The following is a 17,234-nucleotide window of genomic DNA, read 5'->3' on the forward strand; positions in this document are numbered from 1 at the left end:
TGGGGGGTGGCGCATTTCCCATGGGGTCCGCTCTGGGTCCTGGTCTAAAGAAGACTTCCGGTGATAGAATGCGGACCCCGAGCTTTCACCAGTCCCATATGGTAGACGTTGACTGATGGACGCGATGGGGTGCTGCTGCTTAGGAATTATTGTTTTTGGTTTGCTCGTCCCGGGGCCTGCCCTCATGAGACCGAAAGTTTTTTAAGGCCTCTTCTATATCCTTCATTTCCTTTGTGAGGTTTTTGCCAAAGAGCAGTGGGTCTGGCTCAGTGGCTGGGGTTTTGCACAACCCCGCAAATTTAGGATTTTATGGCAGGTATTATGATTTGTTTACGAAGGTTGTGGTCATCTCCGTATTTGTCCACGGAACGAGCAAACGATGTGATGGCTGACGTCAGGAGCCTGAGGACCGCTGCAGTTTTAGCTCCTGGTTCCGAATATTTGCCCCAACGTGCCCCCAGTTTTGGCTGTTTACAGCCGGCACTTTAAGGGACTCACAGGTCTCTGGAGCTGTATTGTTTCTAAAGCCTCATTGACCACCTCTCCTGTGGCCTGTTGGAGAGGTGGTTAATGCTGGCCGCTGGTTTGGCCTTTAACAGCCTCCTGAACGTGGGGCTGCCACGTAGCAGCCCACCATACCTAGCAGCTCTTCCTGTTCCTGCACCCCTTGCATACTCCCGACATCTTCAGCCAGCGTCCCCTCTTCTTGACCAGCCCAGTCCTGGTCACCAAAGCTACGCTCGGGTAAGGAGGAAGCAATGGACAGTGCACAAGACACTGTGGAGGGAGTGCCTGAACTCCCCCTGCGATAGCGCCCCTCACGAAGCGCGTCTCGCTGGAGCTCCTGCTCCAGGAGCCGCTCCATGCGGGTGGAGAGACGTTCCCGTCCGACAAGTCGGAAGCCACCGGCCGGACATTACTGCGGTAGCTTTACTTCCAGCCCGCTGCTCAGGCACTAGCAGGCTGGGCTCGGCACGGTGTCGGGGAATAGCGGAGCGCCGGGTAAGCGGTCCTACCGCCTTGTTGCTGCCCCCCCCCAGATGGAACGCTCCTCAGGGGACAGGTTTGTCCAAGAGCCTTTCTTCTCTGCCTGAAATAAAGCAGAAGGCTCCTCCTGTTAAAGAAAACCCGACCTCAGAGCTTACCTGACGGTCCGTTCTTTCACCCCGTAGCGGGAGCGCCTGACTCCCGATGCGGCCGCTGTTGCACTGCTGAACACAATGCAGCGCATGCGTGCTGAGCGGGCTCTTCACGTAGTCACTCACGTGACTCCGAAGTAAAATTTTACACCTAATTCACTTTCATATCTTCAGTATTAAAAAGGTTATGGCCATTTTCATACTTGGAAATAAGCATCTTGTTCCCTATTGCTTTTCAATTGACTGAACACCAAAGCTGTGATCGAGGACAGTCAAAAGCCCATAACTTTATTAATTAAGAGAACTGAAAGAAATTTTCAGTTATTATAGATTGAAGCATTCTGAAACAAATATGAAACAATCTTACTTAGATGACTTGAAATTAAAACATATAATTAGTTAGTTACCTAATTGTAGCTAATTACAAAATTCAATTACTAGATCTACACATCTATCAATTTCTTAAGAATAGATTAACATTTTTAAATAGCCTAAGTGTCCAAATAACATTCACACAAGAATTCACAATAAAACATGTTTTTTAAATCTCATGGATTTATAGGCCAAATGGAAGGAATTTAATGTTTAATACCTGTTAATTAATGGCCATTTAAATCAACTTGTGAGTGAGTTTTACTGGAACGGGACCATTTGGAACGTTGAGGTTGTGGTGATTTATACCCCCATATCGGCATGCCAGTTCGTATGGGGACTAAATTGCCGTTTCGCAACTTAAAATGTGAACTAAAGGCATCTTAAGAAACACTTTTATACATAAAAATAAACGACTTTCTTTTACCTGTCACCTACATGAAATCCGTCCCCGTTGTCGGCGTTTACGGCTTTAGAAGCTGGTTTTAAAATGACTCCAGCGTTGAAATTGTCGGGCGTTTAAAAAAAAAAAAGACAGAACGGCCGTCGGAACGATTCTTCAGCAAACGCTTGGACTCCGACAAAATATAATCCAGGACAAGGTAAGAGAAAATCGCATTTTAACCCCGCCCCCCCCCCTCAAACGCGCCAAAATAGCGCACACGGCCAATGGCAGAACTGCAGTGCTGCTGAAGGTAAGTATTGTAACATACGTACCTACAACAGAGATGATCAGGGTTACAATGGTTGCAGTTGAATGGAGATACAAGAGACTGCAAGTGCTGAAAAATGGAGTAAGCGGTAAACTGGTGGAGGAACTCAGTGGGTCAGACAGTATCTTACGAGGGAAATGGGCCAGATACCTGAAACCTCATCTGTCCAATTCCCCCCATGGATACTACCTGATCAGCTGATTTCCTCCAGCAGTTTGTTTTTGTTGCAGTTAAATAATTTATTTTAATGAATATCCGATCTTCCCGTAACAGAATAAATTATTTACAACATCCGAGAATAGTCAAATATAACGACAAGATGTAAACAATATTTTTAATATGGGTTGGTGGAGAAAATCTTAAATGACTTTAAAACATAAATGCATTTTTTCCCCCAGAAATCATGGTTTGTTAAAGCCTCTAATTGATTACTTTGTGTTTTATTCAAGATTCCAGCATCTGCAGCCCATTATGTCTCCAATTATTGAGTTGGCAGGAAAATTATTTCAGCATGTCTCAACGTTGTCGTTTTAAAACCTTTGAAGCATTGGTTGTGTAACTGTGAGTCATTAATAAAAGGGATCTCAAAGTATAAAAGGCAAACAACAGATAAAGGCTCAGAGAACGAGAGACGATAGAGACATCATCTGCAGCTGATTACCAAAAGCTTGTCAAGATGAAATCATTTCTATTGGTTTTAGCTGTACTGCAGGTTTCCCAATACTGTGCAGGTAGGTTCTCAAACCATTTAAAATGTAAACTTATCTTTAAGTTAAGATGCCAGGAGAACTGTTTTGTAAATATTGATTGAATTGCTCACAGGAAATGTCAGACAGGCAGGTTGGTATAAATGCTCAGTACGGGTGTCACTGTCTTATCTTCTAGCCATCCCGATATTTGACTTCCTCCCAATCATTGAAGATGCGTTGAGACAATCCGTTGTCCAACTGAACAGCGACACGATCGGCGGTTTCCTATTCACAGCCACCAGTAACGAATTGCTACACGTAAGCATTATCCCATCCAACAAGACCTCATTTATTTTGTTTTTTCTTCCCTTGGTATCTGCGTTATCGCTCCCTCATGTTCTATTTATGACATTCTCTTACTGTCAACTCCTTCATCTTTCACTCGATTGCATTTTGCACCTCCTAGTTTCCATCACATATCCTACAATATGTCACTCAAATTTCTGTCTCTTCCTGCACACATCTTTATATCCATCATTTATTGTTATCTCTTCTGCTGGGATATCAATTACTAATTAATTACTAATTAAAGGTATCTCTTTCCATTATCTCTCAGACTTCTTTCTACTTAGTATTTGCCTTCCTATCTTTCTCTTTCTGAGGCTGATTTGTTTTTTTTATTTTGTCTTGTAAAGTTGTAGTGCGTTAATGGCCTGAGATGGCATTGGGTCATTTGATAATCTTTGGAGCTGGCCCCTCAACCTACATATGAGTTGCCGGTGTGCTTCTCTGTTTTGATGTAGGAGGCGGGAAGAGAACTTCCTCACGTATAAAGTGTGTTTCCAAAATATAGATTGGATCTCAGTCGCATTGTTTAGGTAGATAGATTGTGCACCTCACATGTTTGTCTATTTGTTCAACCTGTCTAGAATGCTTTAGCATGAAGAATTGTGAGATGCTTCATTTAAAAACTATTGTAAAACCTTTATCATTATTCTAGTTTGTGGAAAGGCTTCTCTCCCCCCTCCACCTCCTCCAACTTTCAAAAATGAGAAAGCTCCAGCCAGTCTGAACATAACTCCCTATGGAATTATTCACCTGATCCTGTAGAAACGGGCACATTATCTGAAAAAGAGTCTGAAGAAGGGTCTCAACCCGAAATGTCACCAGTCTATGTTCTCCAAAGATGCTGTCTGCTGCGCTGAGTTAATCCAATGTTTTGTGTCCTTTAGTGTATTAATCAGCATCTGTAATTCTTTGTTCTACTTTATCTGCCTACTCAGCCCTCACTCCAGCTACTGTGGACCAAGTTGAGAGTGTAATGGTCCATATTAAAGGAAGCTATGTTGCTTATTGCCTGAAGCAATGACAATGAGCAAATAACATGCACACTCTGCTCACAAACACCTGTTGCACAATAGTAATAACAATGGACAAATATATCTCCAATATTACTTTCTGCCTCAGTATTCCTTTCTTTCACATTTACTAAAGTGTTTATTTAAAAGATTTTTCTTAATCACCCATCCTTCTAGTTCCAATCTACATCTTTGCTTCCAGACGCCAGGATTCTCCATCTCTTTAAATCTTTCTCCTTTCAAGATGTTCCTTGAAACCTACATCTTTAACCAAATGTTAATGTAACCTGCTCCAGTATCTTATTTGATGACACTTCTTTGGAGTGCTTTGGGACATTTGACTATATGAGACGTGTTAATAGAAATAACATTTAAGCTGTTATAATCCTTACAAGCCTTGCAAGGGTGACCTGTTCATTGTTATATATTGCCGGCAACTTTACATGTTTGACTTGCAAAACCATTGCTGCAGGACTACATGAATACCCATGGTTTTAATGGCTTCAGAGATTTATCTTCTATTTTAATGCTGGCAGTTGATAAATCTCCCTGTTTTGTTGCTTAGATTACTCCAGCAGGACCAAATGATTTATCGGTGGATTTGAGATTTAATGCAATGGAAACCCTCTGTCCAAAAAACAGTGGAATGCCGATTGAAAACTGTGTGTTGAATAGAAACCCATTAGCTGTGAGTATTGGTTTATGTTTTTTAAATTCATTGACTTTTATTTTATGGTTATAATGATGGAGAAACTGTGTTATGGTTATACTTGAAAAGTATTAGAAAGCCTGAGATGCAGCAAAGGGATTTTGTAATCACCATTGATCACACCTTGTTCCACTATTAGTTATGGGCCTGTCCCACTTAGGTGACTTTTTAGGTGATTGCAGGAGACTATGCAGTCGCCACATGGTCGCCACATGTTCGCGGGTAGTTGCTGGGGAGTCACCTTCATGGTTAGCGAGGTGTTCCCGAATTCTGGGAACTAGTCGCGGTCACATTATGGTCGTCGTGAATTTTTCAACATGTTGAAAAATTAGCGCCAACCCGAATGAAGCCGCCATGGAGAGTAGCGAGAATTCTCGTGCTGTAGGTGGGTCGCCAGGAGGTCCTAATGGGTTGCCAGAAGGTCGAAGGTTCTCGGAGGTTCTCGTAGGTTGTAGCCGGTGCTGACTGGTGAATTTCATTGGCTCATCAGGAAAAAAAAGGTAAGCAGTAGTTTTCAGAACCAAGGATAACCGATCGGTAATGTTAATGACAGCCGTGTATCTCTGGCTTCTTAAAAAGTTGTCGCCACTCCTTCTCCCCCCTTTTCCCCTTCTCCACCCCCGTGTGAAGTTTTTAGACAGCGCTCCATCTGCTTGCCCTATCACCCGCCTGCATAATGGGCTGGTGAAGGAAGCGGTGTGTGTGTGTTCCACTCTGACAGTCGCCGTTCCAGTTGCCGGTTTTTCAGGCGACTGCCGACAATGTCAGCTGAAAAATCGCCTGAGTGGGACAGGCCCATAACATAGTGTTAGACCTCAGATGAACAAAAATATTTAATTGGTTTCAAAGTGCATTATGGCTTTCTGAGACCCAGCAAGGTATATTAGATAAATCATTTTCAGATGAAAATCTTTATGAAATTACAAAATTGATGAACATTTCCAAATATTCCTTGGACTTTATTCTTTGGAGCGCAGGAGATAAGGAGTGATCTTATAGGGGTGATCATGAGGGGAATAGATAGGGTAAATTAATGGTCTTTTACCCAGAGTAGGGGAATTAAGAACCAGGAGACATAGATTTCAGGTGAGAGGGAAAAGCTTTAACAGGAACCTGAGGAACAACTTTTTCACATGGAGTGGTGGATATATGGAACAAGCTACTGGAGGAGGTATTTGAGGCATATACTACAACACATTAAAAAGACATTTGGAGAGGAACATGGATAAGAAAGGTTTAGATGGATATTGGCCAAATGCGGGCAGGTGGGGCTACTCTAGATGGGGCATGAGCAAGTTAGGCCGAAAGGCCTGTTTGACTCTATATTTTAAACTATTGTCACTGTAGCAACCGTTAAAAAATGTAAATATTAGAAACTTAATATTTGCTGGCACGATGTACCATATTTTCTCGTCAACACCTCTCTGGCATTCAAAAATTTGTTCTATCTATGCTGACAAATTTCATCAGAATAATTATTTCAAAATTCTGATCTGCAATAAATAACTAAATATTTGATGTGTTTTTACATTTAAAGTGTATTTATACTAGTTTAGTTTATATTTTGATCAGTTGTGCATGCCCCTACCTTTATTTCAGTTTCTCTAACACATTTTAAGCTTAACAAGGCTATTGTAACTGTCAGCTGTAACTGTCAGCTGTGACTTTATTCACAGCTCTCTTGCCTTTCAGTCAGTAGGTTGTACGTTCAAATCTTTCTCCAGTGATACATACAAAAGCCCAGGCAGATCTTTCGTACACAGCTAAGTAAGTGCAGTGCTCTGGAACATGATTGGTTGTAAAACATTTTGGGATGCTGAGAAAGGTGCTACGTCAATGCAAATCTTTATTTTAGGTGATGCATTAACAACTATTTCAAATTTGCAGGAAATGGTTGAATGCCGCAGCAGTGTTAGCTATTCATTGGGAACAGTTGTCGATGTTTTTCTACGTTGCGTAGATGCAAGACAGAGATTTGTGGACAACGACAGTGCATCAAGCTCCTCTGAGAGTAGTGAGGAGGTAAGATCCAAGCGCATTCTGAATGGCAATTAATATTGTATAGTGTTTATTGGGCAGCGAGAAATAATATTTCTCCCTTGCTGGAGATGATATATAGTTTAATTGGCTGCCTGTAGACCCTACCAATTAACTTCAATGAGTTCGACTAATTTTAGACCTAATTTTAGTTAATTACACTTTAAATTTTAAATGTTTGCCATTTAAAATTAATTAACTCAAATTTTTAATTGTAGCTTTTAAGATGGTTAGGGCTTCTGGAGACCTGATTCCTGGGTCTGATTCAACCCTGTGGACCACAGGCCAATTATACCCATGGTAGCAGAGGCCAGTTTGTAAGCCCATCTGAGCTCTGCTTTCACACAAACGCAATGCCGTGAGCGGGATGAAACCTAAAGTAACATCGGAAACTGAGTGCAACATTGAGTAAGTCTGGAAGCATTGAGTTAGTGGAACACTTTGCCACAATGGGTGGGAATTTAGGATTCAGGATTCTCTGCGAGCTGCCAAGTTTTATCCCCACTTGGGCAGCTTTCCTCCTGGAGATCACCTTGGGCTGATATACTTGGTTTACGATTTTGGGAATACACTGGGAAAGACCACATGAGAAGGAAAGGAATCTCCAACTGTGACTGGTAGCATGGATGGGAGGAAAGTGTTGAAACTCAAAGTTTGAATGGATGTGGTATTTCGATCAGAGATGTTGTGCTCGGGACACTCTGTCCAGCACCTGACTCCACGCCTGCAGGTAAACAAGGAGGCCCATGTTCCTGACACAAAAGCACTTACTTTCTCTCTGAAGCTCCCATTGCCTTCCGTCAATTGCTGGTATTCCCAAACCCCTGAACAATTCACTGTGGAGAGTTTAAATGTGAAGCTTCCAACCTCATGTATTGTAAGTGGTCAACTCTATTGTTGGGCGTAGGGTTTGCTTTAAGTACCTCGTCTATATTATAAAATACAAGGTGGCCTCTCATTGTAGACAAATCTGATATTTATAAATTTAATATTTTGCCTGACAGCAAAACAGCTATTTCTGTGGATTAATACCTCCTGTGTAGTTTTAAACTATTTCATCAGAACTGGCAGAGTTTAGAGACGTGACGGGGTTTAAACAAATATAGAGGACAGGAGGTACAGTATGTGAGGTGTGTAGGAGCATGAGGTAATCCTTGTATTCATTTATCCATGTCACACAACATTCTTGTTAGACATGTGTTAAGGAAATTAATGTCACTACAATTTGATTATACTATAATGTTATCAATAGCATCCAAGTCTAGTATACTACTGAAAAAGAAAATACCAGACTCCTTACATTCTAGACTAATACCATAGTTGCATCTAAGCTTAAGATGCACTTGCATTATTGCATCAATCTAGTGCAAATGTGTGTGACATGAGGATATGGGCAAGCTATTGCAGTGTGTACTAAGTTGATGCTTAGTCACTATGAATGGTTCATAGACCCCCATCTGGCCTCTCAGAATAGAAATTCAGTTCAATTGGAATCACAGAAAAATACCTCCTCTCTCTCTCTCTCTCTCTCTCTCTCTCACTCGAGCAAGGTTCCAAAGATTTCACAGATCTAAAGCACCAAAGAATTATCCTCTGCATGTACTTTACGGTATGATACGATACAATACATAAAACCTTTTTGCATCCCCGGAGGGAAATTGGTCTGCCAACAGTCACAACAAGGTACACAAAAACTTGAAAGTAAAAGTGAACAAAAGAAAATTACAAGCGACTGTTGGCTGGCTGTCATGTGCACAGCGCCTATACCAGAACGAGTAGAATGAACAAACAAACAAAGAAATGCAAACTTATCCCCTGGGCAGAGGATTCTAAAACTAGAGTGCCCCCTAGCTTCCCCCACACCGGGTCCCCCTTTATTCTCAAAATGTCCCTCACGGCAGTCCCCCCACGCCGGGTCCCCATTGTCTTCCCCTCCCCCCTTCACACTCTACCGCCACCAAGGCTCCCGCCGCCGCCGCCGAGGCTCCTTTGCCACCGAGGCTCCGGTGCCGCCGAGGACCATCCACCGCCGAGGCTCCGTTGCCGCTGAGGCCCCCGTCACCACCAAGGCTCCTTTGCCGCTGAGGCTCCATTGCCACCGAGGACCATCCACCGCCGAGGCTCCCGTTGACGTCGAGGCTCAAGCTGCCGCCGAGGAATGCTTAAAGAAAGAAACTTTTGAAAACAGATGAAAAATATTGACAGCAAATTCATGGGCGAAAACATTAGTCACCAAATGAGACGATGTCTGAGTCTGCTAACAAAATCAGCCAAATAAACACACAAGAACATAGAAAAGTACAGCACCTACACATAATGTACCTGTGCATAATCCATAATAGACACAAAATGCTGGAGTGACACAGCGGGGCAGGTAGCATCTATGGAGAGAAGGAATGTCCCGCTGAGGTATTCTAGCATTTTGTGTCTATCTTCAGTTTAAACCAGCATCTGCAGATCCTTTCTGCACATAATCCATATCGTTTAATTCCCTGCTTATTCACATACATATCCAAAACCCTCTCATATGCCGCTATCATATTTACCTCAACCACCAACCCTGGCAGTGCATAAACGCACTCACCACACTGTGTAAAACAAAGTTGCCCTGCACATCTCCTTTAAACTGCCCCTCTCATCTTAAAGCCATGCACTCTAATATGCCTTAATATTTTCATTGCAGATCATATTCCAGAGGAGGCAACCACGTATTCAGGACGAGTACTACTCCTCAGTAAGTATACATGGCCTTTTGCTTATTCACATACATATCCAAAACCCTCTCATATGCCGCTATCATATCATATCACAGTCACCACATGGCAATCACATAGCCATGCTTCTTCCATTGCTGTTACCAATCATCCAAAATATCACAAGGATTTGAGGAATATAGATATATTCTAGAGAGAGTTAGATTTAGCTCTTAGAGCTAATGGAATCAAGGGATATGGGGAGAAAGCAGGAACGGGGTACTTATTTTGGATGAACAGCCATGATCATATTGAATGGCGGTGCTGGCTCAAAGGGCCGAATGGCCTATTCCTGCACCTATTGTCTATGTTTCTATGTTTCTACATCTGTAGCTGGGAGGGCAACAGGGTAAGAGGGGCAGGATGAGGACATTATTACTTATTCAAAGGGTATGGACATTGCTGGTGAGCCATCATTTATTTCACGTCCACCATCATGCTTGGATGCTTGAAAATGGGCAGAATCCTTAAACTGCTGTAGCGTGTGTGGTGAAGATAAATCCACATCATTGCTCTCCCATTTTCCATGGCTCAAGTAAGCAGGTAATCGATAAACTTGTTCCAAATTGAAGTGGGTGCTCTGATTGTGGGATTCTTGTCATCAGGCACACATTAAAATATTGGGTCAAATCAGCAGAGGTACCCTTGGTTTCGCTAGAAAATCTCTATCAGAAATGCACCACGAAGAGTATCACAAAATAGAACATCTCACATCGATTACCAGGAATATGCACCTTTCTTTTTAAAATTCAGTTCCCCATGACTTCGGTGGCAGTTTTTGATTGACTCCATTGATGCCTCTAATATTTGAGATTATCTGAGGAGTATATCTATCCCACATGTTTAGTTCAGAGATACAGCATGGAAACTGCTGCATCGGCCCATCAAGTCCATGCCAACCATCAATCACCTGTTCACACTAGTTGTATGTCCTACGCACCAGGGACAATTTACTGAGACCAATTAGCCTAGAAATCCACATATCCCCGGGATGTGGGTGGAAATTGGAGCATCCAGAGGAAACCCACGTGGTCCCACACGGAGAAGGTACAAACTCCACGCTGACAGCACCTCTGGTCAGGATCAAACTGGTGTCTCTGGTGCTGTGAGGCAGCAGCTCTACTGCTGCCCCTTGTGCCGCCTTAAATGTTGCCAAGTGTATGTGGCCATCTGGAGTTCCAGGCTACAACTTACCTCAAGCAATGATTTTCTGAGTTTGTGGGGCCACAGTTGGTGAAAATAGCTCCTTATGTCCCCCTTATGTACAAGCACAAGCCATCCCAAGTAAAAGATACCTTGTGAAGTCCGGTAGAGTGAAGTTATCTCAGATGTCACACACAATGCACCTACCATCTCTTTACCCATTGCACGTCAATGGTTGACATTGTACAGGACGTAAACATGGAAACTTGGAAGTTACACAGGTCACCAATGAGGTAGATAGTAGTTCAGCACTGCTCGCTGGTTGTGGTGAACATCTATCTACCTCATTGGTGACCTTTGGACAATCCTTGATCGGACTTTGCCGCCTTATCTTGCACTAAACGTTATTCTCTTATCATGTAGCTATACAATGTAAATGGCTCGATTATAATCATGTTGCGTCTTTCTGCTGATTGGTTAGCACGCAACAAATCCTTTCATTGTACTTCGGTAACACGTGACAATTAACGTGTAAACAAGAATTACTCCAGGAATGAGTGGGTTAGCATATGATGAGCACTTGACAGCACTGGGCCTCTAATCATTGGAGTTTAGAAGGTTGAGGGGGACCTCATTGAAAATTAAATGAAAGGCATAGATAGAGTGGATGTGAAAAGGATGTTTCCACAGGTGCGAGAGTCTAGGACCAGAACTCATAGCCTCAGAATTAAAGGGCACTCTTTTAGAAAGGAGGTGAGGAAGAACATCTTTCATCAAAAGGTAGTTAATCTGTGGAATTCATTGCCACAGAGGGCTGTGGAGACCGTCAGTGGATATTTTGAAGGCAGACATAGAAAAAATCTTGGTTAGATTTCAAAGGTTAAGATGAAATGGCGGCACATTTGGATAGCAGTAACAGGATCGGTCTCAGTCAACATGGATTATGAAGGGTAAATCATGCTTGGCTGATCATCTGGAATTTTTTGAGAATGTAACTAGGAAAATGGACAAGGGAGAGCCAGTGAATGTAGTGTGCCTGGACTTTCAGAAAGTATTTGATAGGGTCCCACATAGGAGATTAGTGGGCAAAATTAGGGCACATGGGGGTAGAGTGCTGACATGGATAGAAAATTGGTTGGCAGACAGGAAACAAAGAGCAGGGATTAACGGGTCCCTTTCAGAATGGCAGGCAATGACTAGTGGGGTACTGCAATTCTCGGTGCTGGGACCGCAGCTATTTACAATATACATCAATGATTTAGATGAAGGAATTCAAAGTAACATTAGCAAATTTGCAGATGACACAAAGCTGGGTGGCAATGTGAATTGTGAGGAGGATGCTATCAGAATGCAGGGTGACTTGGAAAGGTTGGGTGAGTGGGCAGATGCATGGCAGATGCAGTTTAATGTGGATAAATGTGAGGTTATCCACTTTGGTAGCAAAAACAGATAGGCAGATTATTATCTAAATGGTGTCAAGTTGGGAAAAGGGGAAGTACAACAGGATCTGGGGGTCCTTGTTCATCATTCAATGAAAGTAAGCATGCAGGTACAGCAGGCAGTGAAGAAAGCTAACGGCATGCATGTTGGCCTTCATAACTTGAGGAGTTGAGTATAGGAGCAGTTGTACAGGGCCCTAGTGAGACCACACCTAAAGTATTGTGTGCAGTTTTGGTCTCCTAATTTGAGGAAGGACATTCTTGCTATTGAGAGAGTGCAGTGTAGGTTTATTCCTGATTAATTCCCAGGATGGCGGGACTGTCATATGCTGAGAGAATGGATTGGCTGGGCTTGTATACTCTGGAATTTAGAAGGATGAGAGGATATCTTATTGAAACATCTAAGATTATAAAGGGTTTGGACACACTAGAGGCAGGAAACATGTTCCCGATGTTGGGGAAGTCCAGAACCAGGGGCCACTGTTTAATAATAAGGGATAAGCCATTTAGAACGGAGATGAGGTAACACTTTTTCACACAGAGAATTGTGAGTCTGTGGAATTATCTGCCTCGGTGGGTGGTGGAGGCCGGTTCTCTGGATACTTTCAAGAGAGAGCTAGATAGGGTTCTTAAAGATAGCGAAGTCAGGGGATATGGGGAGAAGGCAGGAACGGGGTACTGATTGGGGATGATCAGCTATGATCATATTGAATGGCGGTGCTGGCTCGAAGGGCCGAATGGCCTACTCCTGCACGTATTGTCTATTGTCTATTGTAATGGGGAGAAGGCAGGAAAATAGGATTAGGAGGCAGAGATCAGCCATAATAAATGGCGTAGTAGACTCGATGGGCCGAATAGCCTAATTCTACTCCTATAACTTGTGAACTTGTGAAACTAAACTGATAAACTAAACGGATAAATTAAACTGATAAACATTTTCCTCACTGTCCACTAGGTTGACTGGAATAATCAGCAGGCTGGTCAACGTGGTAGGAATGGCACTCCTGCACGAAAGAAAAATAACCAGAAGCAGAATGTAAACCATGGTCTGACATCCAAGAAGAATCCACATCGTAAACAGAAGCCGAACTCTGTAGTTGAATAAACAGTCAAAATACACACCTGCTTATACATGTACCACGTGCTTTAAACCAAGCAGTGAGAAAACAAATAATCTCACTGAATCTTTCACTCGTGATTTAAGAAACATTGCTGTTCAATTTTGTACAAGTTGAAAGCAACACAATAAAGCAAGTCAATGAAAGCATAGAATGCCCTGCTTCCTTTTTTTTTAAGAACTGAAATGTGAAACTATCTTAGAAATTGCTCTCAAACCATTGAAATTAACCTGAAATTGAGAAGGATCTGAAATTATTTCAGACTATTGCCCTCAGATGATTCCTGGGCAGATAAACCAATTCTAGACACTAATACAAAACTGGGAACAGAGCATATTTTTTAAGCTGTGCATGTAAGACCTATTTTCCATTTAGTGTGCTCGTGGTCGTGTGATCTCCTGATCTCCTTTGGATTGGCTGAGGAGAGTGTGGAAAATTGGTTTCCAGGATTTATGCCAACATTGATCCAGAGGCATTCAGTTACTAGGCTCGTCCAAGCAAATTAAATTTGTCTGAGTTTTGGGGAGGAAGGATGAAGGGGTGTGGTGGGCTGTGAATGTAGGAAACTGGAAGCACGAGTAGAGTCTGCTTCCTGCTCCACGTCATGGCTGAAATCTGGCCTTACTCCATTTCTGATTTCACTCCTGAAAGGTCTGATTATATTTTCAGACCATATCTCATTGCGCCAGACCCACAATCTACCACCCCATCAGTTCCCCTGGAACAAATCAGCACTAGAATGTACAAATTGCAGGGAGTACAATTCAGTTTGTGCCATCTCAGCTTGTAATTTAACAAGTTGTCAATGCTGTTAAGTCTGCGCTACATTCCTTGCCAAGCCAGGTAAAATTATCAGAACTGTTCACACTGCTTCAAACATGGTGTAACCAGGAATTTATTTGGCTATAGAGAATTTATATAGAAAACCTCTTAACTTAACAAAATTGACCATATGGACTTATATAGTGTAAGAAGGAGCTGCAGATGCTGGCTTACACTGAAGATAGAAATAAGAAGCTGAAGTAACTCAGTGGGACAGGCAGCATCTCCAGAGAGAAGGAATGAATGATGTTTCGGGTCAACACCATTCTTCAGACTAATTTCTTAAATTAACAAGAAATAACTGTATTAGAACTCATAGAATAATTTAGCATAGTAACAGACTATTTAGCCCAACGTGTCCATGCTAGCCATTGGGCAACTTTTCATATTAACTCCATTACCTAGCACTTTTCCCCCTGTAGCCCTTTGTGCCTGGGTGATTCAAGTGGCCATCCAAACATTCCTTAATATTGTCAGTGACCCAGCTTTCCACTATCAGGAGGTGCGATCCAGGTATCTGCCACTCCCTGGGTAACCAAGTTCCCCCTCAGATCCTCTCTAAGTCTCTTCCCCCTTACCTTAAACCTCTGTCCTGTAGATTTATTTAATTCTGCTATGGGGGAAATTTCCAGTAGGTTACCCTCTCTACCAGAGGAGGAGGAGCCATCTTGGGGAACGGCTGCTAACCAGCAGCCGTCCGTTTAATTCATTTTTTTTTTCAGTTTTTCGTAAGTCTTGTTCTTCGTTTGTTGGAGAAATGGACTTCTGAATGTGGGGGGAAGGAGGTAATCTTATTTCTAGGTCCCTACCTGGTCGGTGAGGCAGCTTTTTCTCCGGGCTGCCCGTCTACCCGTCCTCGTGGCCTACCAGCGGGCGTGGAGCGCCGTTTCCTGGCGGGGACCGCCCAGCACCTCGGCTTCGGTGGCGGCACAGCGCTGGAGCGCTATCGTGGAGCGGGCGATGCCTTGCTTGGGTCGCCGCGCTGGATCGACGCGCTGAAGCTTTGGTGAGAGGTGACCGCCGAGTTCAACACCTCCGGGCTGCGGGTCTGCGGAGCAGAGCGGGCGGCGCCGTCTTTAACATTGGGAGCCTGGGAGCTCCAATCCGGCGCGGCCTGGTCGGCTTTGGAAGCCGACAATCCCCTGCTAGGAAGCGGCCGTTCCAGGTGGCCCAGCCGCTGTGAGGACTCTCCCGACGCCGGGGCAACACCACCCGGCCAGAACGGCCAGGAACATCAGGCCTCCGTAGAGGCAATAGCGGTGGCCTCAATAGGCCTGACTTCTGGGAGAACTGGGGTTGGGGACTGGACTTTGTGCCTTCCCCCACAGTGGTAACCACTGTGCGAGGATGATTTTTCTGTGTGTAGTTACTATGTTAGTCTGTGTCCAAGATGGCTGTCGGAAGGGAGAGTGGACGCTGGCGCGCTTTAGCTGCCGCTGCTCTCTCTTCACATTGTGTTTTTTGATTTTTTTGATTTTGTGTTTTTGGAGCGATTTCTATCTTTAATTTGTGTATTGATGATGTCCTTATTATTTATTTTTCTCCGACTATATGTTTTTTTCTCTTCTGTTAATCTTTGTAAGGTGTCCTTGAGATTTGAAAGGCGCCCGAAAATAAAATGTATTATTATTATTATTACCCCACATTATTTTATTTACCTCAGTCATATACCTTCTTAACCTTTGTGTAAGAAAGAACTCAGATGCTGGTTTAAATCGAAGGGAGACACAAAATGCTGGAGTAACTCAGCGGGACAGGTAGCATCTCTGGAGAAAAGGAATGGGTGACGCTTCGGTTCGAGACCCCTCTTCAGAAAAATGCTGAATGTTGCCTGTTCCGCTGAGTTACTCCAGCGTTTTGTGCCTACCTTCTTAGCTCCTGGAAGCTACATCCATAGCTTCTCCAGTTTCTCCTCATAATTGAACAGCTGTAGCCCAGACCACATCCTGGAAAAGTCCTCTGTGCCCTCTACAGCACTATTACACCTTTCCAATAGAGTGGTGATCAGAACTGCATGCAGTATTCCAGCTAAGGTCTAACTGAGATTCTGTAAAGTTGGAGGGCCAGTATCTCATATGCCTTCCTAACTGTGTTGTCCAGCTGCACTGCCAAGTTCAAGGGTCTCTGGACTTTTACTCTGAGGTCCCTTTGTTCCTCAATACTCCTGAAGATAGTATTCTTGTCCTCCTGTTAAAAGGGCTGCAATTCCAAACGGTGTCTTCTGGGCAAGTGTTTTATTCAGTGTTATCCATCAGCCATGCCTCATGCATATTCCTCTAGGTGCTTGTGGTACTATTTAAGGGTATAGTTAAACTGAGGTCACCTATCGACTGGACTGAGTAGGAATGGCAAGTTACTTTCCCAAACAAAGTTAATGAAACTCCAGAGAATATTGAATTTGCTGGCTTCAGGCATCACGGCCTTTGCCAGGTCGGTGGATGGAGGTCCCCTGTCGGATGTGCAACAAGATGTGCTGGCATTAATGTGCAACGCACATTTTGAAATCAATTGCTTCCGCAAAAATGCCATCCACCCTGCCCTGAATCCCAAGTTTGCGGGATTATGCAGGGCCAGCAACGTACAGCCGCCAAATTATTTGTTTGGGGAAGATCTGCCAAAACAAGTCAAAGACCTGGACGACGAGGCAAAAGCTGTGGGGTTAATCAGAGCTCCACCAACGAGCAGAGCTTCGTCTTTCCGGCGGCAGCACCCCTACGCTTCCACCAGCAGAAAACGATTCACTGAAGCTGGGGGCAGCACGAAGGCCGAACGCTCTGGGCAGAGGTCTTTTTTTGGTGCAACGCCCAGGCCGGCCCTCGTCGAAGATGCGAAGTTCGCGCACTCCAGCAGCTCTACCCCCCAAACCTCAGCGGCGGAAATAGACACCACAAATCCACTGGTAACCATGGAGGTAGGTGGGTCCGGATCTTTCCTGAACATGA

The 17,234-nt window shown here is 43.7% G+C and overlaps 1 protein-coding gene across 1 annotated transcript; it reads left to right on the forward strand.

Moving 5' to 3' along the window:
- Nucleotides 1-2,833: 2,833 nt before the first annotated feature.
- LOC116975443 (secreted phosphoprotein 24-like) lies at nucleotides 2,834-13,619 on the forward strand. Its single transcript, XM_033024571.1, has 6 exons — nucleotides 2,834-2,955; nucleotides 3,110-3,231; nucleotides 4,837-4,959; nucleotides 6,868-7,002; nucleotides 9,701-9,751; nucleotides 13,308-13,619. Exons 1-6 carry the CDS (start codon nucleotides 2,901-2,903, stop codon nucleotides 13,455-13,457), a joined length of 636 nt encoding a protein of 211 aa, XP_032880462.1. The 5' UTR covers nucleotides 2,834-2,900; the 3' UTR covers nucleotides 13,458-13,619.
- The last annotated feature ends 3,615 nt before the right edge of the window (nucleotides 13,620-17,234 follow it).

Source organism: Amblyraja radiata, chromosome 7, assembly GCF_010909765.2.
Source record: "Amblyraja radiata isolate CabotCenter1 chromosome 7, sAmbRad1.1.pri, whole genome shotgun sequence".
Taxonomy (NCBI): domain Eukaryota; kingdom Metazoa; phylum Chordata; class Chondrichthyes; order Rajiformes; family Rajidae; genus Amblyraja; species Amblyraja radiata.